Below are 22,972 nucleotides of genomic sequence, written 5' to 3' on the forward strand. Positions count from 1 at the left end.
CAATTGCACTCGCTCTTAAGCTTGAAGAAGCTTGTCAGTGCCAGAATCTACTGACTCTGGCAATTTACTTCATCATCCAAACTGGGCAAAAGATATGAAAACCTCTTCCAAGATTTTACTTCTCCAAACATTACGTAAAAGGCATTCAGCTGTACAGCAAGAAGCTGAAATAGCTGCAGGTAGTATGTTATTCACATGAATTATTCAGGCAGGTTTTTTTTTAGGAAGGCTGCGATTCATTAGAACATTACTAGCCTGTAAGCCTCATGGCATCACCTTCCATCTTGACTGCTAAACCTCCTTGCTGCCTACTATCTTCTTTGCCAAGATACAGCTGTCCACATTTACTTTTCCTACTTGGCTGGACTGAATTTAAGAAGGGAGCTTGCAACTCTTCCTCTTGTTTGCCACTTCATCATCAAACCAGATGAAAACCATTTGCCTTTAACCTCTTTATTTCAGGCCTTCTTTCCTAGTGGTCATTCAAAACTGGGAAAAAAATAGTCTACCAAGTCGGGGTTTTTTTTGATTTGATAATAAATCTGCAGACTGTTAAGTCATCAAGCACTTCAAGACTGTTTGAAATAGTCTCGAGATTAATATAAAAGGAATTCCTCAAACACGCTGCGGCCGCTTACCTTTAGTATAGTTGTTGGATGTGATGGAGCTGTATTTCTTGCTTTCGCCTGCACTGGAAGTCTTCCCTTCCTTGTAAGGTTGTTTACTGCTCTCACTTCTGCATTACTGACATGAAGAGCCATCTGGAGGATGGCATTCTTCCTTCTTCTCCCGCGTTATCTTCTGGAAACGAGGATCTAAGTGTTCCAAGGAGCCTTTCGCTTTCCTGGTGTTTCTCCTTTTTCTTCTTTTTCTTCTCCTTTTTCTTCTTTTTCTTACGCTTGCGATTGGCATTGTCAAAGTGAAGCGCACAGAAACACAGATCATGAAGTCTGAAAGAAACATGCAAGTTAAAAAGGGAAAAAAAGATGTGGCACTTGTTGCCTATATGAAACTTGATTTATTTTACCACAGGTGATGATTTGCAGCATGCCAGCTATTTTGTGGTGCTTTGTGCACACGCAACTTACTTTAGATGCAGCAAACTTAAGCCATCAGATTGAAGGACCATAGGTCCTGGTTTGTACACAGATCATTAACAATGGCTAGCTCTGGAATACGTGCAAGCAGAAAAAATCTTTTAACCTAATCTGGAATGGTGTACGGATGTGATTCGAACTATGTGGTCCAAAGCTAGTGCTCTGACACAATTCAGCAAGAGCTTTCCTGTCTTCACTGATCAACCTAACAACATGATCCCCAGCCAGCTGATGCTATCTAAATAACTTAGAAACTACCAGGAAAAAAAAAAAAAAAAAAAGGAAGACATGAGAAGCACCCAGAAAAGAATTAGGATAAAAAATGCGGAGTATGCTGGAATCCTTGCTTACTTGGAATCCTTCTCTCCATCTTTATCCTTAGACTTCTTTTTCTTCCAGAACTTGTGATATTTTTGCATTTTTTTCACCACCTAAAAGCTCCTTTTCTATCTTTCTGTCTTTCCTTTCTATTTCACTTTCACTACCTTCTGCACGGGTATATTTTCTTTTTCTGTTTCCTTCTGTTTCATTTTTCTGGCGACAGTTCTCCAAATGAGCTGACACAGGTGGAAGCGCATGTCTTTCACGAGAATGTCTTCCGGAATGTTGCTGAGGTACCGAGCAACGATGCAAGTCTGCTCGGGGTGTGCTAAAGCGACGTACATCTTCCTCTCTCAAGAGGGAACCGTGAGGCCATCCGCTTTTGTAACGATAATGCTTATGTGACCTGCTGTAGTAAGTTGCAGTCGATCTGTCAAAGGCTGCATCGCCGTGAGAGAACTTTCTCTCTCTACTGTCTCCTGTCGCATGAGGTGAATAGTAATCATTGTAATAGCTACATCTTTCCCATCTCCGTGCTTCGTCTCGATAGTATCTTTCTCTGCTCCAACTTCTTTCCCCTTTGGATCGGTAGTATCTATTGCTACCTTGTTCTGATCTTCCTCCACTGCCAGATCTGTACTTTGAATATTTGACTGCTCTTCTGCCATTCTCAGGGCTGTTTCTTTCACGAGGGAAAGATCTGTACCTGCTTCCCTCCCAGTACTCCTGCTTGTGACTCTTTTGCTCAACAAATTCCACGCTCTGAGAACACCTCCTCTTGCTGGAAGGACCTGCTTTTTGACTCTCCTTCTCTTCACTAGGAGCATGTTCCCTCTTGCTTCGGTAATGCTCTTTCTCAGTGGTTTTAGTCTTGTCCTTTGTATCTTGGCGTCTATCTGCAATAGCTAAGGAGGAAAGGTTTTTAGAGCTACATTCAGTGTCACACTTGAGAGAGGAAGTTTGCCGCAATTTCTCACCAGGCTCACAAGACTCTTTGCCGGACAAAACGGTTTCTTTTGAAATGAGGTCACGTTCTTTTGATCTTCTTGGTTTCTTCTTGTCTCCACGGTCATCACATTGGTACTGGGCGAGGTATTCATCATTCCCAGGAGATTTCAGAGGTTCCGCAACACTGCATAAAATAAAAACCCATTTCTCACTTCTGCTGAAGGACGTGAATATTAAGAGTAAAACCTTCCAAAGGCAAACAAACAAACAAAAACCTCCAGACTACAGGAACGCTCGCAAAGATATGCCATTTAGAAACCTCTCCTGTGATTAGGACACCTTCTTCAGCTCCCAGAGAAAGTGTTTTTTCCCCTCTTGCTTCTGAAGCCATTGCACTAAAAAAGCAAACGCATCTGTCTCCTTCCACCTGCTGCTCTGAGAAAAAAGGCATAGGGGCGAGCGGGGAACAGCCAATGTTTCTCCAGACAGTGGAGAAAAACGGAAAAACATTCTATAAAGGAACACAAGTTCTCCTTGAGGCACCAACCTGCATCAGAGTGATATGCTCAGTGCTGATCATTAGTTCTGTTCGTGACACTGGACACACAGTATGGAATTGTACTAATTTAAATCCTTCCATTAAGTACTATTAGTAGACAGATAAAACTGTAACGAACTTCCATAAAGTCTTTTCTTAATAAGACTGTGCTCATTTTACCTCATTTCCTCTGACAAGCTGTTCAGCTGGCTGGCTGTGAGGGACTCCGTGATGACTTCTCGATTGACTGAAGGCATAGCTCCAGGCATCTGCAATTAAAACGCACAAGTCAGCAGACAAAAAAATACTATTTGTAGTAGTACTGAGGACTAGTCTTGTCAGAATGTCTCCATTAAATGGTAAGCAAGACCGCTGTGAGTTGTATGCGTTATCTACACTTCAAAGATAACCCCAACTCACCCCCCAAAATCTACTTTATGAAATTAGGAATTTTTATCTCAGCTGAGCTTAAGTTGACAAGTTCTAATGTAAGCTCAGGTCTGCAAATTCTAATGGGATAATACCACAAAGTCTTACGATCACATTTGTGCTGTGTTTTCTCAGTATTTCACCTGAATTAGGAACACAATAAACACTTCCGGATACATCGTAGGTGAGAAATTCTCGATGGAGCAAATCTATGTTTCAAGCAATCCATTTGTTTTAGAAAAGAACATCTCAGAAGGTTTAACATGTTCAACTCGGCAAGTGGAATCATCAAGTTTCAGTCCGTTTTCTTTAGATTCATTAACTAACCTAATAGCACCATTTAGTGAATCTGTTTTTGGCAGCTCATGCTGGGATCTTCCTTTGTCAGCATTCTGACAGGAAGAGTTGGAATGCTGCAATGTACGGACTACCTTTCCAACCAAAATTCCATTAGAGGACATTGCATTGCAATTCCTTTGAAATAAGCCCTTTGACTCCTCCTCAGATTTTCCTGAAGATTCTGCACCATAAGGGACTGTGTTATCAGAGCTGAGTTTAGGATTTTCATTCACTGTTGGCTCCACAAAAATTTCATCAGAAACTTTTTTGTTTGTTTGCATTTGCTTCATTTGCATTACCGAATTTGTAATTGTGGATGAAGGAACAGCCTGGTAGAGATCTTCATCCTCCACAGCACTGCTAAGACAGTCAGGCTGTGACACAGTCTGACGAGCAGGCAATTTATTGTGAATACTGATGGTGATCTTCTGTTTTCTTGACGTATCAGTCATTGAAGGCCTGGTAATTGCCTGGTTTTGAACACAGGCCATTGGTGGTGCTGAAGATGGCCTTTTTAGGGTGACACCAGTGGTCTTTGCGTCCTCTTTTATGGATCCATTTCCATTTAAACGGCTTGAATTCTGTATTTAAAAAGAAGAAATTGCAAGATGGATTAACGCAAACACTGCATGTAACATTTTGAAACACAAAACTCTCCTACTGAGTGTTTCTACAAATGGTCTTAACACCTAAAAAGAAAAACACACTGCCCTTTAAGGATAAATGCAAGTCCAATAAGCGTATTCAATTCCTGCTTTTGGTTTACTGCAGATTGGTATCAAATTAACATCATCTTTGAAAACCAGCCAAGCAACTTAACATTACCTGCTGCTATTCCCAAATATATTTATTTTCCCCTTTAAACATACCCTGAAAAGCCTGAAATAATTGTTCTGGTGCTCAGGAATAAGACAATTAGTTTTCCCTGTCTTAGCTAAAGTGACGAGGATAGGAAAAACAAGTCCTCTTTTAAATGATTTGAGGATTAGTACACTCTGCTTAAATTGTCAAAGAGCGTAGCTCTCTGTGCTTTAGAAAGCTGTCTTGGAGGTATAAAGTAATGGAGTCGCATGGCTGCACAATTTAGCAGTAAACACTGTTTGAGTGACTCTGGCTGTAGCATGAGGGCTGTGAAGAAAGCTGCAGCGTGGGAAGGAAAACAAAACTAAGATGCCGAAAACCAAACCAAAAACCCCACACCAAACCCCAAACCCACTAGCAGTTTGGTGCCGTTATCTGCCCTCCCACTTCCCTGAATTACCTTAATCATATGAGGAAGAAGTCGTGGTCCCATAAATCCAGCCTGCTTACTATTAGTCCCCTGCTGACCAGGAGGGAATAAACAGGGATAAGATGGAGCTGGCAAGTAAAACGCACGTTCTCCAAGTGTCAAATCATAGCGCCTTCAGAAAAGAGCAGTGATTGTAGTTTAGTTTTTCTTTCAGCCTACTCTTGGATTAAATCCCATCCTATCATTTTAGAGGAACAGCTCATACGATATGGAAGCCTTCTCTACAGAAGGCTTCGCCAAGACTACAGACTGAAAAGTAGAGAACAGTCTTCCTACTAAGACTATCACTTGCACAGCAATAATTCATTCTTACACCACAGATGACCTTCATTTCTCTCCTTCTCTAAATTAGCCAGCTACAGATAACACATAGATAGCAATTTACACAAGTGCTGCAGTTTAAGGCCAAGCAACAAAAGATAATAAACGACACAGAGAATTTCAGGTTAGACAGAACTGAATTAGACAAATAATAATCTTCTCCCCGGATAGCAAGAAAAACACTTGCAAAACATAAAAATATCAATAACGGGAAAGTAAATCTCTTCTGAACACAATTTAAGATTTGTTATTACCTGATATAAAAAAGTATGTAAGCTTGCTGACCAAGAACTCTTTTAATGTCAGTACGCACTACTTTAGCATCATTCATCTGATACCAAAGTCCATTACCAGCCTGCAAATAAAGACAACGATTTCTTTAGGTGAATTGCACGTTTTCCAATTGAAATCACGGATAGGAACAAAATACACACATGTCCAATAAAAATATAATGAAATCTTTTTCCCTAGAAACAGTAGCTGCTAGTCATGCTTTAATTGGTTTGCCAGCACAACCTTTACCCTGTTAGAAATGCTGTTGACTTCTACCTTTACATAGCATATATAGTGTCCTGAGTGACAGTTGACACCGTGATGTACCAGCACCGCGTATAAGGCATAGAGCAGTGGTTCTCCCATTGACTGCGACATGTAGGCTCTCAGGTCCAAATACTCCGGATATTTCACCTCCTAAAGAGACACCAAGAAGATAGAAAAATTATCCCAGAGTACTTCGTGGACTAGCCAGAGAAAAACACTTCCAAAAAACACAGACTAGAATTTATTTCTAGAATATATTTCTAGAATATATTTCTTGATTCACTACAAATAAGTCTTCCCATAAACAATGGTTAAGACTAGAAGTTGCAGAGAACTGTTTCCTGATGAATCAGCCTTCTCAGAGGAAAGCATATGCTTCTTGTCAAGCGGGAACTTTATTGATATTAAGAGAAAGAATAAGCCATAGTCGTTAGTCTACAATTATTGTCTGAAAATATTAACAACTTTCAGCTTTGGGGGATGTCCCATTACACAATGATATAGTTGCATTACAGTGGTAAATATACCTTGTTGATCTTTCCACCTGTGAAATCTGCAAATCTTTTCAGTGATATTGTGAGAACCTGGGAAGAACGGTGTATGGTAAATCTCTTGGACGCAGGAACCATCTTTTTACACCTTAAAAACAAGCAGAGATAAGTGTTTGAAGGCATCTTCTTTTTTCGCCCCCAAAACAAACTCCTTTTAATGTCTCACGCATGCCTATGCTATTTGAATGATATTTACTTGCATAATAGGTTGGTCTTTTTTCTTTTCATAAACCCATGCACTGCGTGTCAGGTTTGTTAATACAGAGAAGAAGGTCAATTTTCCCAACAACTCAGAGCATAGCGGGAACAGGAATCTCTCACGAAAGGGTATTACCAGGTTGGATGGCAAGGTACCATTTCTTGGTCTACAAAAGTGGCTATTTGAACTCCAATCCTGGATACATTCTTTCAGCTTTCAAGGGAAATACAAATACTGAAAGCGGAACGAGAGAGCCTTGGTCCCCAGGACTAGAAATTGCAAATAATCTCCAACATAGGTCGACTATCAACATCAAAAATACAACAGAAGCACATGGTCATTCTACAGGAGGGAGACATTTAACAGTAGGAAGTCTTCATGTACTGAGCTTGTCTGGAAAGACACTGAAACCATCTGCCATCCTTTGAAACAAAATAGTTCAGTTTGACACATTGCCCGCTCCAAGGTAGGACCTACGGCGTAAGCAGTGAAAATTAGCCACTAGCCCAGAGAACAACGGAAACTGGGCAGTTTACATCAAGAAAAGTACTGTCGAGAGCTAATAAATAGAAAGAACAAAAGCACCTCTTTTTGAATTCTGATGGCAAAATACAAGCCAGAGAATTGCAAACCCATAGGGAATGCCTATGAACAAGACTTCCCCCCTCCAAAGAAACAAAAATCCAAGTCTTTTATAAACTTCCACAAAACTTGTAAGTAGATCCAAAGTTTAGAGGTAGTCCAACAGAGTCATGCAACATAGAAAACTGACATCTAGGATTAAGACCTAATCCGTCAAAATCTTACTCGCTACATTTATAGCAATTCTCTCCATCCAGCTCTTCAGGTTTCACAAAGAGTTCCAGAGCTCTGCTAACAGACGAAACCGCCTAGAGCAGCGAGAAAGAAGAGCGTAAAGTCACCGTAATTCAAAATTCCAGAGACACACTAGTAGTTTATAAGAGAATCTTACTAACATACTCAAGCGATCTACTAGGAGCACTGTGAAGAAGGAGGCAGAAAGAGCATGCTCAACATTGACCTCACCTGGAAGGCATTTGACTTTGGAACAAATACTTTTCCAGTAGCCTAGACAGCATCTATAGTGTGCTTTGTCATCAATACTGGGGACAAATTCATCAGTCTAACAATTAGATGTATATTGAGGTAGAACAACAAAGAAGTATGACAGCATTATCATTTTTGCAGAAAGAGAATTCCTTCCCCTTAAACCCAATGCAAATGTGGAGACTATTTACATGGGTTCCACAGAAGGACAAAGTCCAATCCACTTCCTTAGCACCATCAAGCTCTTACGTTTTAACATTATATGTGGTTTGGTTTTTTAAGTTAAACAAGTTTAATTTAGAAAGTTATGCATGTACTTAAACATCATGAATTATATTTAGAAAACATCTTACCTTTATATCCAAAGTGATATCAAGAAATGCCTCATACGTATCCGAAACTGCTTTGCAATTCAAGCACTTCACTGGAAGCAAAATATAAATGCTTAACATTATGTGAAGGAGACTAACTGTCCAAATTCAAGTTGTTGACAGATACTACTTTAGACAAACTACAGACTGCTTTACTACCGACAAAAGACACAGATCAGTTCTAAGGACAGGAATATTTTTTCAAGTACCTCTCGATCTTAGAAATCCTCCAAATATTTGATGAATGATGGTGGTAGCTTGAGAAGATCTGTCCAATCTGGAAATAAATTATAATCAGACCTCAGAAGATTTAAGGCACAGAGTTAACTCTTCAAAGAGTTTGATGAAAACCAAGGATGATGTAGACTTGCGTTGCTGATAGTAAATAAGGCACTAAAAAGTGCTAGAGATCATTTCTGAGAGTAAATAAAGGACTAGAAGGTGCTAGAGAATGTATGAAAGTGAACTTGTTTATGCTTATTCGGTGCTTCCGTTCAAGCACGCTTCCTGCATAGCATCAACAGTATAGCGCAAGAACTCGTGTGCGTCTTCTTGACTGCCAAAACGGAAATGTTGTCCTATTCCTAAATAAGAAGATGATAGTATTGACCCCATTTAAAAATGAAATCATTCTTGTATTTCTAGAATCTCTCTTCATTTGAGTGTTAAAACCACTTAGACACATCAAATAATTATTTGAAGATTACAAGCTATCGAAAAGAAACACATCTGAAGCCACTTACGACTGAGATTACTGATAACATGCGTAGGCTCGATGGCATCAACAGTGCAATGCAGGGCCTGGTTAATGTGAGTCTCCATCGTGCACATCATGCAAAAATCTTGTTCACGACCTGAAGAGTGAAAGAACAAAGCATCCCAGTCCAGCGAAATATCCATAACTACAAACATCTAAGTACAATTTAAACTATAGATACAATATCCACTCTCCTTGCTACATTCTATTCTCCCAAGATGCCAATGTCCCAACAGTCTTGTAACATTTCATTTCACACAACTTGACAGAAGAAAAATATCCACTAAGCCTGTATTCAAATGCATTTTGTGATGAGAAATCTAAAAGACTACTGCAAAGTCGCAGTTGTAAAGGCTGACAGGAATGTGAACTCCACAGGCTGCAAAATGTATTACTCTCCAAAATTACTACTAAATGCATTACTGTCCAATGCACTTCATTATTCCCATGAAGCAATAAATGATCCTTTAATAAACAAACAAACAAACAAACAAATAACTAAATAAATAAAACATGGTGCATTAATTGCACTCCATATGCTATTCGGAGCCCACTGCTAATACGGTGCTCAAAGCCAGCTTCTACAGGTAAAATCAGGCAAATAAGCTTATCTCACAGAATCACTGCTGTTCTTTCACCTTCAGAGCTATCCAACAGATTCAAAATACTGTTAGAAAGTACTCACATGACTGGCTGTGCTCAAGAGAAAGCATGTAATTGGCAAGTGGGGGTGTGTAGGTCAAACACTGTAGGGTAGCATTAAGAAAACATGTGTTGCCAAGATTGTATAGGCCAACTCCAACACTTTGTGTTTCTCGCCAATCCATACAAATCTTCTCAGGTGGAAAAAGAATGCTCTGTGGTGGAGCAATTCCATCATTAACGACTGCAAGAAAGTTAAATTTAAAAAGAGATTTTGTTTGTTTGTTTCGAAGAAAGGTATTTAAAAAAATACTATTCTGCAGGAGCACCTAGAGGAGCTAGCTACAATCCAAACCAGAAAAACTTATTGCAGACAGCTTTAATACCACCAAATTCAAATTGGCTGGTCAACACAATGTTTTGGGGAAAAAAAAACAAACAACTTTAGTCAACCATTTTAATTTTTCTAAGGCAAGGCTAACTGCCATTCTGTTTGTAGCACCTAATGCCAAGTTCCTCTCCATCTATAATCTTTAACCTGATTAACTCAACTACTGTTTTTTTCCTTATTATAACTTAAACCACAAACTTAGACTTGAAATTATATGGTAAAAACGTAAAAACTAGGAACTAGGAATGACGGTACCCCTACAGATACCAGGTTTTTTCCTGAGCAATGTTATCATTCAAAAAACCTGTGAAGAATGGAAGCTGTGAATAGCAACAATCAAACACTTTTCTTTGCAAAACAGAAAAGACATGGAGGAATCTGTGCATTACAAAAAGCTCCCCACATTTCTCTGTTGACTGTAAATATATCAAAATTAATTTCTGTAACATCAGTCACTTCAGTTGCCTTAGGGGATTCGCTTTTGAAGTCTTTGTTCACAGTAGTCCCCTTCTCTATCAGTGCAACAAGTAAGAACTGCATTTTCTACTTTTGCTTTGAAGAAAATGGAGGCAGGATAAAACGCACACTTACTTAGATCTCTTGGGGCAAAAGCCTTAGATTTTTCAGATGATCTACAGTAAATAGCACCTCCACGTCCTTGGGCCACAGAGACTTGGCTTGAATCTTCTGCAGGCACTATCCGGCCCCAGTTGGTGGTGCGTGACATCAGTATTTTAGGACGTGGTTTCTTGGATTTGCCAGACCGCCTTGAAGAGGGCTTTTTAGGCTTTGAAGATTTGGGCTTCTTAGCTACGGTCATTGTTCACATCTGCAACAGAGACAGAAGTTCTGGTTGACGTAAGAATATCAAGAAGCATTCCAAGAAGAAAAGAGTAGCAGAAGTCCTGTCACTTAATCTCAAAGAAACAGCCTTAAGAACTAAATCGCTGGTATGAATGATTTAAAAAGAATCCCCAAACTAAACACACAAAGTGAAAATTTCCATCTAAACTCTATCAGTATTACTTCTAGCTTCTGCAGAACTAGTGGCTGATGCCATTTCTTTCCCTTCCGTAGGATTTTAATCCATTACAACTCTGGAGTCTTTTTAATATAAAAATGTAGAAGACATTCTCTGAGGGGAATCAGTTATTTATTGATTTCCGGAGTTGCGCAATTATCTGTTAATTAGTACCTATGATCTAATAGATAATTGTTGCAATTATCTATTGCTGGCATGAGTAACGGAACACTATTACTTCACTGCCTGCGTTTTTCTGTTTCGTCTGCACAAAGGTACCCAGAACTCACTGCTACTTTTCTTCTGTCTTTCCAGGGCTCGCCCTCTACCTCACTGTCTACTGCACCAGTCATGAGGGGTTCGTTGTGATTCTATAATGAGCCTAGCTTTTAAATACACCTTTCATGGGCGTCACTTGGTGATAGCAAGTTAATTTGTGAGGGCTCCTCAGTCTACATCATGTGGTCGCTTTTTCCAGGTGAAAAAGCGGAGCCGTAAGTGGCAGTACACTAAAGCCCTGGCATGTTGAGATCCAAGAGGAGAGATGTTTGGCCCTCCTTTTCACTCCTGGGAACCATATACCTCAAAACCCACAGAGGATGGGCTATATCTCAGAGAAATCTTGGGAAAGGAGAGCATGAAGAGCATGTTTGCAAATTTATTTCTCCCTGGGCTTCTTCTGCTTCTCCAAGAAAGACGAGTTTGAATATAACTTTGGCAGCAGTACTTCTGGTGTTTTACTCCTACCACATTTAAAACTCCTACGACAAACTGAAAAAAGCAGCTCTTTCCGTTCTACTTTGTAAAGTTGCACGTTTTCCTCATGCAAAACAACAGGGGAATGTAAGCTAGAAACGGAAATGCTGAATGTAAAACAAAACAAAACAAACCTCAGCCCTCCAGGACAAAAGCCAATAACTGCTACAAAGTCCTTTTTAAAATGCTGATTAGGTTTCAAGGTGATACCGCTTTAAATAAGCATAGCTGTGTGTCCATAGGCAGAAGCTGAATAATGACAGGATGAACTTCTGTACTTCATGTTTTGTTACTGTTTTACTGTAGCACACAGGGACTTGTTACCTTTAGGGAAACCACTAACCTCATGGAGGGTTTAAAACATAAGCTAGTTTGTTATACCAAAATGACGGAGAGAACAAAGCATAAAGTGCTTTCAGATTTCTAGCACGCCTTGATTGCTATCCATTAAACTTCAGACACGTTAAACAAAACACAGTAAATAAGAAAACTCCTAGTCCCACAGCTGGCAAATTGTGTGCAGAGGTTGTAATTAGAACTTTTTTTGCCTTGACGTTTTACATTTAAAATTGATTTTAAATCCATTCTATACACACTTTCCATTCCTGAAAAAACAATACGCAAACCTGACAAATGCATTTACATGAGAAATGAAGTCGTCCTTGTCCGATTGGAAGACTAAGGTGACAGCTCCTGGGCTCAGGGATAAGCTCTGATCTTCACCAGTGACAGCTCCTTTTTTAGGATTGAAAGGGAAAATGTTTCAGCAACACATTGAAAACATACTTAAGGGACAAGAAACAAAATCAAGACTGCAGTGAGAAGGAGAACAGAAAAACAATACTGGGGAGAAAGGGAAGGGAAGGGAAGGGAAGGGAAGGGAAGGGAAGGGAAGGGAAGGGAAGGGAAGGGAAGGGAAGGGAAGGGAAGGGAAGGGAAGGGAAGGGAAGGGAAGGGAAGGGAAGGGAAGGGAAGGGAAGGGAAGGGAAGGGAAGGGAAGGGAAGGGAAGGGAAGGGAAGGGAAGGGAAGGGAAGGGAAGGGAAGGGAAGGGAAGGGAAGGGAAGGGAAGGGAAGACCTTGATCTTTATACTGACCAATGAGATAAGCCTTACACATTTTTAAGTTTATTTTTGACAACTGATTGAGGTGTTACCAGGTATTAAGTACGATTCAAGAGCAAATATTAACACTAGAAAGAAGAAATCCGATCCACCACCACTTTTTCAAAATACATCCATTTCTCATTTGGAGATGACGTCTCTCTGACAAGGTAGTAGAAAAACTGTAAATACCGATAGAGCTTCCTCTCCCGATGTTCCATATACATACCGATGCTGTTCCTACACCTACGCTCTGAGCATAAATTTATGTTGACATGAGTATCGGGTGTTACTCCTCTCTTTGTTTGCCTTGAGAGACACACCTCTTGTCCATTGAAAAGTAAATTCAAGATTCCAGATCAGTTAAGACAGTTGCTATCCCCCCATTCAGAGTTCTGCAGCAGCACTCTTCAGATGTGTTTAGCAGTCTCTTTAGAAAATGTTATCACTTAGGACCTGCTTCTCAGTAGGTCCATGTTTGGCCTCCGCTTAGCAGAGAGTCAATCCCAGCTTAAGCTTTCGTACAAGAGCCCCTTCACGAAACGGAGTTGAACCCTGACATAACTGAGTTGAACCTTTAACCTTGAAGCTTCCTTAAAGAAGAAAGCAGCACCCAGGCCAGGAAATAGAAATTAATCGTCACTTTACCCTGAAACACAGTGGGCTATTCTGTGCTGGCAGGATTGCTGCCGGGCTGGCCGACGAGGCGGCGGGCAGCTCCCCGGGGCCACAGGGCCTGGCACAGGGAGCCGCCGGGGGTCTCCAAGGTCCGGGAACAGCGGCAACAGCGGCAACAGCAGGGACAGAGGGGACAGCAGCGACAGCAGCAGCCACCTCAGCCGGGGCCGTCTCCACAACCGCCACAACGGCCTCGGAACGCCGCCAAACTCCGAGCTCCAGCGTGACGCCTTGTGAACCTGGCCGCGCTGCTCATGGCTAAAACCAGAGCGTTTCCTCCGGCGTGTGTTTACTGTCGGTGCCGGATCGGCCCTCACCCCGAGCTCTCCCTGCCGGGAGGGCTTTGGGGTTGGGGTTTCCCTCCCACCGCCGCCGCGGGCAGGCCCCGCGTGCAAGGGGTCCGCACTGGGGAGCAGCATCTCACCCACGGCGAGAGCCTGAGGGCGCGACACGAAAAAGCCCCGACACAAAAAAGCCCCGACATGCGGCCGAGGCGGCGGGGAGACGGCTCTGAGGGAGCTGCCACTTCGCCCCGCCGTCCTCCCCTCCCGGGCCGCCCCGCCGAGCCCCGTGCGCCTCAGGTGCTGCGCTGAGGGGGTGGCTGGCTACTGAGACAGCTGCCCAGGGCACTGCTCATGGCACCGAGCCTGACGGAGGTCAACAAGTGTTGAACAATGCTCTCAGACATTGGGTCTCACTTTGGGGTGGTTCCTGTGTGGAGCCACGAGTTGGACTTGGTGATTATTGGGAGTCCTTTCCACCTTGGGATGTTCTCTGATTCTAGGTCAGCAATCCAGTAGCTGATGAGAAGTGTGGAGTCATTCAAAGGGAAGAGAGAACACAACACTTCTCATTTGCAGAAGCGGCTATTTGTTAACCAAAACGATGATTCTTTTGCTTCTAGAGCAACTAACAGCAGGGATCCGCTTTACAATAGAGGGAAAAGAGTCATTGGCGTGTCATGTGAAGTAAGCTTCAAATCCCAGAGGATGATTTTGTTGGAACTTTATTCAGCTGAAAACACGGAAGCCTTGCTTCTGCTTGTGTTAGTTACAGATCCAGTTTACTTTGGTTGGGAGGGAAGGCATTCCAGGCTAATGTGCTGTACCTGTTCCTTCAGCTCATTGTCCATAAACGGAGGAGCAAACGAAATCAGTTTAATCTCCATTAAATGCAGCAGACAAAGCGGAGTAGAGGGTGATCTAGCACTTAATTTTTCCTGTAAGCAGGAAACCCAGAACTCAACAACAGTTTTCAAATCTTGTCCTGCAGTAAATGACCAGCTGAGTGAAGCTTGCATTTAGAGGATGTGCTCCTACAGTAGATGGAAATAGCTCTTCCCCTTCACAAGTGCAACTGAGTGGTGGACTGGCAGCTATGTGGTTAACTAGTTGTGCCAAAGGGGTTGTGTTGAATGCACAGAAAAATATGCAGGTCCCAACAGTAAAGGGTTGTCTGTAGGCATGACATTGAGTACAGATGTTGTCCGCAGGTTCGTGCAGAGTGCACCACGCCAATAAGCACCCAGAGTCGGAATGCACACAAAGGTCTTTTAATTATATAATTACTTATAGAACTCTGCAGAGTCAGGTACTTGGCCATCTTTCGCAAAGCAAGCACACCTCTGACTGGAATCGTCATCATTTATACACAGGAAACTTGTGAAAACTCTCTCTTTGGCTCCTTTGGATTGGTTATTACAGCTCACCTAACTTATCTCCACTGAGCTTGTGCATTACAGAGGAATACCGGGGGGGAGGGGGAACAGGAGAGGGGACACACACACCGAATCCCACATTAGCATAGATTAGCATTTTGACAGGTGTGATTTTTAATGTGCTAATGACCCTTAATGAGAAAAAGGTTACTATAGGTCAGTCTGGAGCTGGTGTTCTCCTTCCTGTTTTTTCCCTTTTAGCCCTTCTCTTCCTTGCTTCTGCTAGCTCAAGGCTACCTGTCTCTCTCCTTCTTTATTTTCTCAGCTAGAAGACTGCACAAGCTACAGGCCTCCCTATTTGCTTCAACATTTCCTTGTTTTTTTTTTTTTTTTTTTTTTTTTCCCAGCTCTGGGACGACACAGGTGTGGTTTGATATTTGCCAGTATAGCTAAAACTCACGCCAGTCTGCTCACGCACAATAAGTAGTAAGATTTAAGGACTGGTTTCATCAGCTTCTTCCTTACTAACATCCTTCTTATGTTTTAGATATGCTGTAGTTAAATCAACACTAAGTTACTACTTGTGGAGTAATTGCCTTAAGCGACTAGGCATCATAAGCACACCTCCATTCCAAAAGCACCCCGCCTCCAAGGTGCAACCACCCCTCACTGAGCACGCCCTCAGAATTTCTCACAGTCTGTACCTTTAAACGCAAGTGAGATCATTTCTACCAAGCACAACCAAGATATGCACGACTAGAGTCACTCAAGCTCCACCTTAAAGATAGAAAATAATACCAATTGGTTTAAGAGAAAGGGGATGTTAGGGAAGATACTATCAGGAAGGATTCCTTCTGACATCACTCGACAGGCTGAGCCTCTTACTCCCCCACCCCCACTCCATTGGGACGCCGTGGGGTAAGATCTGAACGCTTGCTTATACCAGGTGTCTCTGTGGAATCTTAGAAATCTCTAGAGTTTTGATGCTTTTTAATGTCTTAATACCTAGGCTGTGTGCCTGTGCATTTCATGCATGCTAGCTTGCTTTTGCAGACAGTGAATTTATCACTGACAATCCAAAGAACCTGTGTACCTGTCGCCGTAAGAAATTGCACTTAATTGCATTCTTCCTAGCTGTGAGAGTTCTCCTTGAACGCGACTAGAGCGAGGCCGTACTGCGTTGTTGGTGAATCCGTGACCGTGATAGTTCAGCACCCTGAATCCGACGGGACCCATGACGGTCAATTGGCTACACCCCTTAACGCGACACTACTAGAGGAAGAAGATGACAGGGCTTGCATGCACTGCATTAGGCTTTGCATGTGAAAACACCCCCAAATAATTTCACGTGCATTTAACGTTTTTAAAGGGAAAAAAACAGGAAGGTGTAGTCTCTCTGTAAGCTACAGCCCTACATAGTTAAGGCATCAGCATTCATTCCTTTGCTTGATAGCAAAGTATGAACATACAGAAGAGTTAAATATTTTCTTTGCATTCTTAAAGGCGATTTTTCAGACTTGGGCTTCAGTTGTTGGAGTTGAAGAGATCAGTAGACATCCTTACTTTTACGTTAAGACCAAAATCTTTATCTAAGATTGTGTTATCTAACGCAACTAAACTCCCACCCCCATGGTTTTTTTGTAACTTCGGAACGATCTTGCTGCAGTCCTACTCCGATGGTCTTTCAGTAACATGCAGACTGCCGTGGCAGATTCTGTTACAGTGCTTTTCTATTGACAGTGTGCATAACACTCAAGGTAAAGCCCCTCATTTCGCAGTGGGGACATAAAGTGTTTCTTTGGACCCTGCTGCTTCTGTTAGTACTCATTTTTTCACAAACTTCTTGAACCTGAGCCGTGCCTACTGAGCCAACGAATGCTTTGATGACACAGTATTTGTTCAAAGCAGTTTTGCTTCTTGGAGCTACAGAAGCAGCTCTGGCTACGTGATAGGGAATTGTGCTGCATTGGCAAAACCAGACTTAGCTACAGACTTACAACACTTGCTAACTTGATCTATTTCAAATCTCATTTTAACTTTAAAGGACAATCAGTTTTGTGGCTCCTGTCTTACTAATTTGCCTTGTTTTGCATGGAAGGGCAGCCTGTGAATGTTTTGCTTTATTGCATGCTTCAAAAAAAAAAGGCTGAGGAAGAGACTGGAGGAACCTTTTCTATTCTATGGACTTTCCACCGAGAGTGTGGAATTGCAGGCTACTTGGATGAATGTTCGAATATGAGTAAGGGAGCAGACCTCAGCCAAAGGAGGTGGAATCCTTGCTTAATAGTAAGTATCAGTGTGGGGACATCTTTGCTTAACGGGAGCCATTTAAACTCTTCATAGAAACAAAATAAGCTGGACATCTTATGCTTGGAAAGCAGTATGGTTACACAGCTGCTAACATAATGACTTGAGTCTTCTGCTCTGCAACTTCAGGTTTTGTTTTCAAGCAGTGCATACATCAGTTTAAGCTTTGGACAAGGATATTTGCAATGCAAATAGTGATAAACCAGAATCAGCGGTGCTGACGAGTGTAATGGTGAAATGCAGCAAATCAAGTATTCCTGGAGAAATGTGAGATTACAAAACTAGTAAGCCATGAAGCACTTTTGTTGTTGTTGTTGTTTTTTAAATCAATTCTTATATGCTGAAATAGCACCTTCAAGAAAATCTGTTTATCTAGCCAGGTAACGGTGTCTCCCTGTAAACATGAAGGAAATGCCAGGAGCAGCCATAACTCTTTGCTGTCAAAATAAAGAGCAAGTCGAGGCCAACATCATGCCATAGTGCAAAGGCTTGCTAAGAAAGATCATTCTAAGAGGTCTGCAAGAAAAGATGACTTACTTTGTCATAAGTTTGTCAAATAGAATGGATGAGTTAGTAGTCGAGTACTGACTGTGTCCGACTCTACAGCTGCGGCACAGCTCCAAGTCCCTGTTTTCTCCGTGGACTCGTCTCACAGTTTTTGCACCAGCTCTGCTCCTCAATGTTCTGGTGACTGAAACGCAGAAACAAAGGATTTTGAAACAGTGAAGATGGGATTCTCCTTATTTCACCGTTGCTCTTGTAAAATGTAAACAGACAAACAAAAAAGGCACCCTGAAGTGGATTGATTTTTCTTTACATTTCAGATCAGAAGTTGTTGTCACAACCACTGCATTCCACTTCTTTATCGCTCTGCACGTTTAAACTGTCTACTTAAAACTGGGACCTGTAGGGAAATTTTTAAAGAGACTGAAAGCTAGCCAGACAAAAACAAACGTGCAACTTTTGTTCCATGCAGGAGGGAAATCTACTCCAGTTATTTCTGTCTTGGAAAAGTGAGAACAATCAACACCTTTCTCTAAGGTGTTTTCACTCCATTCATGTCAAACTGTATCTAACAGTGCTCAAAACAAACACTAGGACATTGCAAGCCTCTTCCTAAGAGGTGTATGTTTGATTACTCTGTTTATGCATGCAGCACTTCCATTTCCTGCATTAGGATCTAACAGCTCAAGGAGGGAAGAATCGTTTCAAGAGAAACACCCAAACACCACATAACTCAAACTCGTGCTTTTTAGAAAAAAGCCTGCCCATTGTTTACCATACAGCACCCTTTGGCACAGGTTTGTTGCTTGCACTGTCATTAAAAGAGACAAGAGGACAAGGGGAAGGGAAGAGCTACACCACTGTGCTGGTAGGATCACAGCTAAGGTTTACTTTTGTGCTTGCCAGCTATAAAACTAAGTTTGAACTTATCAAGTATCGATTTACTTTGCACAATTAGAACAGTTTGCTTTGTGCCTACCAAGCTGCAATTCACACTGCTCCCTCCCCAAGGAATTCATAAAATCTCCTATTTGCACCTACCTCTCTTCACAGAAAAGTCACTGAGGAGTGAATTCAGATGACTACAGAAGGCTTTGGGGCCAAATGAAAGCCATGGAGTGACCAAGTGCCATCCTCTTCAGTAACCAGCGTAAATAGGTATCCCGGGGACTTACAGCCACTTACCTGTGTTATATTCTTTTTTTCGTTCCAATTTTGGCTTTCTCAACTGCCTACATTAAGAAAGAGGACAGGGCAGAGAAGGGAGAAAAGACTTGTTGTATTAGACCCATCAAGGATGGGAAATTTCACCATGTTTACAAGCCAGTGCTCCATGGTATACAAAGAGAAGCCTGTAGGCCTCACGCAGGATCCACATCCCAAGTCTGTTGCGTGCCATATACACGCGGTTCTGTATGTACCCACATTTCCTAGCTTGCTCGTGTTGAATTCTCAAAATTATGAGCAATAGCACCCAAGTGGAAAAGATACATGTCCTGGTTTCAGTTAGGACAGAGTTAGTTCTCCTCCTAGTAGCGGGTAGGTTGCTATGTTTTGGCTTAGAATGTGTGAAAGGATGTTTAGAAGAGTGCTGATACCACCCCGATGTTTCAATTGCTGCAGAGCAGTACTTACAACAAGCCAAGGACCTTTCGGTGTCTCACTGTCCTACTGGCGATCAGAATCGGCGCACAGCAACAGCTGCGAGGGGACAGACTCAGGATGGCCGACCCCAACTGGCCAAAGAATTCTATGCCTTATGGCAACACGCTGCACCATGGATAGGGCGGGGCAGCCGGGCTGCTAGGGGTTACGCTGGGCACTGGTCAGCGGGTAGTGAGCAACTGCATTGTACATCACTTGTTTTGTACACATTACTAGTAGCAGTACTATCATCATCATCATCATCATCATTATTATTTTCCTGTCTTAATAAACTGTCTTTATCTCAACTCGTGGGCTTCACTTTCCCATTTCTCTCCCCCGTTCCAGAGAGGGAGGTGGGAGGGTTGCAGAAGGGCTGTGTGGTGTTTAGCTGCCGGCCGGGCTAAACCACAAGAACACCTCAAAGGGGTTGGGAAAAAAAAAAAACAGGTTTTTTTAGAAAAGCGGGAGACTTTCACTGAGAAGAGGGACTCTAGTTTTAAGGTACTGGTACGCCATCAGCATGCTCCCAGGCCTCTGCTGATTTTAGCCGGAGGTTTATCAGGCCACAACTCACTGCACATGCTTTCTCTCTTGCTTTTCAATCTACAAATCGAACAGAGATTGAACATATAGAAATACAGTACCTTGAAAAGCATCTTCTCTTGACATTTCCCCTCAGTATCGCCATACTTTCTTCAAAGCTGGAGACTGAACACCGCAGGATGCTTTTGCTCATTGATCTTAAACGGTGTCCGTTGAAACATTCAATACTGGGAGAAGAATAATCCTAGGGAAAGAAGGAAACAAGAATATATTTATGTGAACCACGTAGATTCAGATAAAGAAATTCTGCCTCACGCAAGTTTAATTGACCCTCCTGACTTGGTAGTGGGGCAACTAATGGCAGGCAGACACTGAAACGCTGCTGTGCTCAAGAAAAACCTGGAGAGAAAAAAAAAAAAAAAAAAAAAAAAAAGCTTTCAAAACTAAAGCTTCCCTCTCCCCACCATTTTCTTGTGGATAACTTAAGCTTAATATCCTTGGCAAAAAGATATTGCAGCAAAACCTTTCACATAAACTTAGTGTTTCGTGAAAAACAACAACAAAAACTTTAAATTCAATTGGAATTTTTTTCAATAAATTCAATTGGAATTTAAATTCAAAACTTTAAATTCAATTGAATTCAAATTAAAAAAACTAAACTAATTAATTTAAATTAAAAAAAAATAAATTCAATTGACTGTTCAGAGGAACAGTCAAGCTTGACATTATACATCCTAGAATTAAAATCTAGTTTGAGTTTTTCTCCCATCTCCAGACCTTGCTAAAGATGCTTATTAGGAGCTCTGTCAAAAAAAGTGTAAGGCTTGTTATATCAAAGCTTTGAACCCTTCTTACTGCCCTTGACCTTCTTCACATTGCTGCTCCTACAAGGGTGAGTACTATCATTTTTAGTACGGGAGGGAAGCTGTGATATCCTTGAGTGGGGGGTCGTTCTGTTTACAAAATGAAGTTCCAGTAAGAGTACATCAAATGAACCAACTTTCTTTGAACTTTAATTCATCACTATATTGAATGAATGACCTCTGGATTTCTCTCTCCCATTTGGAAGTCAATTTGAAAACAAAATACCTCTGCCATAAAGAGCCAGGCATCAGAGACACCTGTTGCGCCTCAAGAACAGAGAAGGTATGAACGACAAGAGCAGCTGAATAAAATGCAACTTGCCATTAGAAATGGGTGTACTGGCATCTACAGGTGCCGCTGGCACCTCCTCATTTTCATTACTCTCTTCATCTGGTTTCTCGTCTTCAGTAGCAGGGTTCTGCTGTGGTGACTTGGAGCTGTCGCATGGAGCCACGCTGCAGAGGTGTGACCTTGCAAGAAAGAATAGATACCAAAGATCTTCGTCGTGCATTTTTAGTTACAAATGCAGAGACAAGTCTTCAAATCCTTAGCGTTAAAGCACGTACCTCTTTTCTCACGAGATTCTTTAATTTGTTCACAAAGTCGTCTAAACTCTGTATCCAGTTCGTTCCTCACCATTGAATATGCAGTGTCTTGCAAAACATAGGCGCTGTGACGATCTGAAATTTTACACACTTTAACTGAATGTTGTCTACCAACCAATGAAACTGTTTTGATCACAGAAAAAAATTGCTTTCTTCATAGGTTGGTTCCGAAAGGTTCTCTCAGTGAATATTTTCAGCATAACATCGAAGTTAATTAAAACAAAAGCACTAGTTCCTTGGGAACACTTATATCACAATTCCATGCCCAAGTAGCAAAATGATAAAATATTTACAGTCTGGACGTCCAAAATCATCTAATCCATCCGAAGTCTATTGTCCGCACACAGCATTTCTCCATCTATACGTTTGACAGATTTTTTAAACTAGGGCTAAAAAGCACATCTTCACCTGTAGATCTTTGATCCGGGTAGTACTCTAAGGCATTGTTACAGATTAGATTGATGTCCTTCAGCTAGTCTCCTGCAGCGAGGTACTGGCACGAGTCAATTTGAGTCAGAACTGTTGAAAGATCCATCGGCTCTTTAATCCTTGTGGCATAGTCAGGTACCTGCAGATCAAATACAAGCATTCAGAGGTTTTCATAACCTTGCACACTGTCTACTAAAATTATTCTGAAAACTTTAAATAAACGACTTCCTAAAAACCCTGAACATTTGCGATGCATCAGAAGACGCTGAAATTAACCAGTTTGCTTCTCAAAAATGGAAGGGCTCTTTCATTTTTCATTAGAGCGGCTAGGAGAGGACAACAAGAAGTAGGGAGGTCAGAAGCATGTGCATGGTAGAGAAGAAACACTGAGGGTGGGAGATTCATTTCACTTTGCTTCAGAAAATCACAACAGTGAAAGCTGAGCAAGCCATCCGGCATTCTCTTTGTTGTCGACATTGAGGAAAAGGTGCATGAATTGCACCTGTGAAGTACCTATTGCAGGCATCTACTTTAGAATGAGATAACTGGGCCCTGAGGTGCTCATTTCTTCCCTCAGACCAGAAGAGGAGACTAATGACCAGTTCAGATGAGGACATATGTATCTGTCTAGATTTTTCACAGCTCAAGAACCTAGGAGAAAAGGGGAAGAAAAGCCAGTGGATGCCCACAAGAAGAGGACTTTGCTGATCCGCAGGTATATTCAAGTTACATCTGTCTTTGAAATATACGCCCCTAGTTTAGGCTTATCTCATAAATTAAGGAGAAAAAGGCATCTAAGCAGCCAATTGGAGGAAAAAGAAAACACACTGCACTTATGGTTGATTCCTATTGAGGAGTTCCAGATGAAACAGAGAACAGGATCTCAAAACTTATTTTTACAAACTGCTGCTCTTATTCCTGTTCCCACAGGAACTGACAGTCCAATAAAGGGCTTCAGACTTCATTAAAGTAGTCCTGTAAATACTGTTTGTAATTATAAGGAAAGATCTCTGTGCTTTTCAGTGCTGTGACACGCCTACATATCAAAGCCTTTTCA

General features: G+C 41.7%; 1 protein-coding gene across 1 annotated transcript; it reads right to left on the reverse strand.

Moving 5' to 3' along the window:
- Nucleotides 1-72: 72 nt before the first annotated feature.
- On the reverse strand, nt 73-21,476 carry LOC311428461 (ubiquitin carboxyl-terminal hydrolase 42-like; the record flags this gene model as incomplete). The annotated part of the gene is made up of 22 exons (XM_084539904.1): nt 21,448-21,476; nt 21,203-21,351; nt 20,119-20,261; nt 19,013-19,059; nt 17,861-18,014; nt 12,224-12,315; nt 10,395-10,632; nt 9,456-9,656; nt 8,757-8,867; nt 8,495-8,597; nt 8,223-8,290; nt 7,996-8,066; nt 7,382-7,464; nt 6,352-6,463; nt 5,834-5,974; nt 5,539-5,639; nt 4,934-5,075; nt 3,972-4,253; nt 3,085-3,173; nt 2,396-2,550; nt 1,761-2,323; nt 73-81 (listed from the first exon to the last, which is right to left on the reverse strand). Exons 7-22 carry the CDS (start codon nt 10,621-10,623, stop codon nt 73-75), a joined length of 2,460 nt encoding a protein of 819 aa, XP_084396030.1. The 5' UTR covers nt 10,624-10,632; nt 12,224-12,315; nt 17,861-18,014; nt 19,013-19,059; nt 20,119-20,261; nt 21,203-21,351; nt 21,448-21,476.
- Nucleotides 21,477-22,972: the final 1,496 nt, after the last annotated feature.

The sequence above is a fragment of the Aythya ferina genome, assembly GCF_964211825.1.
Source record: "Aythya ferina genome assembly, contig: HAP1_SCAFFOLD_81, whole genome shotgun sequence".
In the NCBI taxonomy this organism is placed as follows: domain Eukaryota; kingdom Metazoa; phylum Chordata; class Aves; order Anseriformes; family Anatidae; genus Aythya; species Aythya ferina.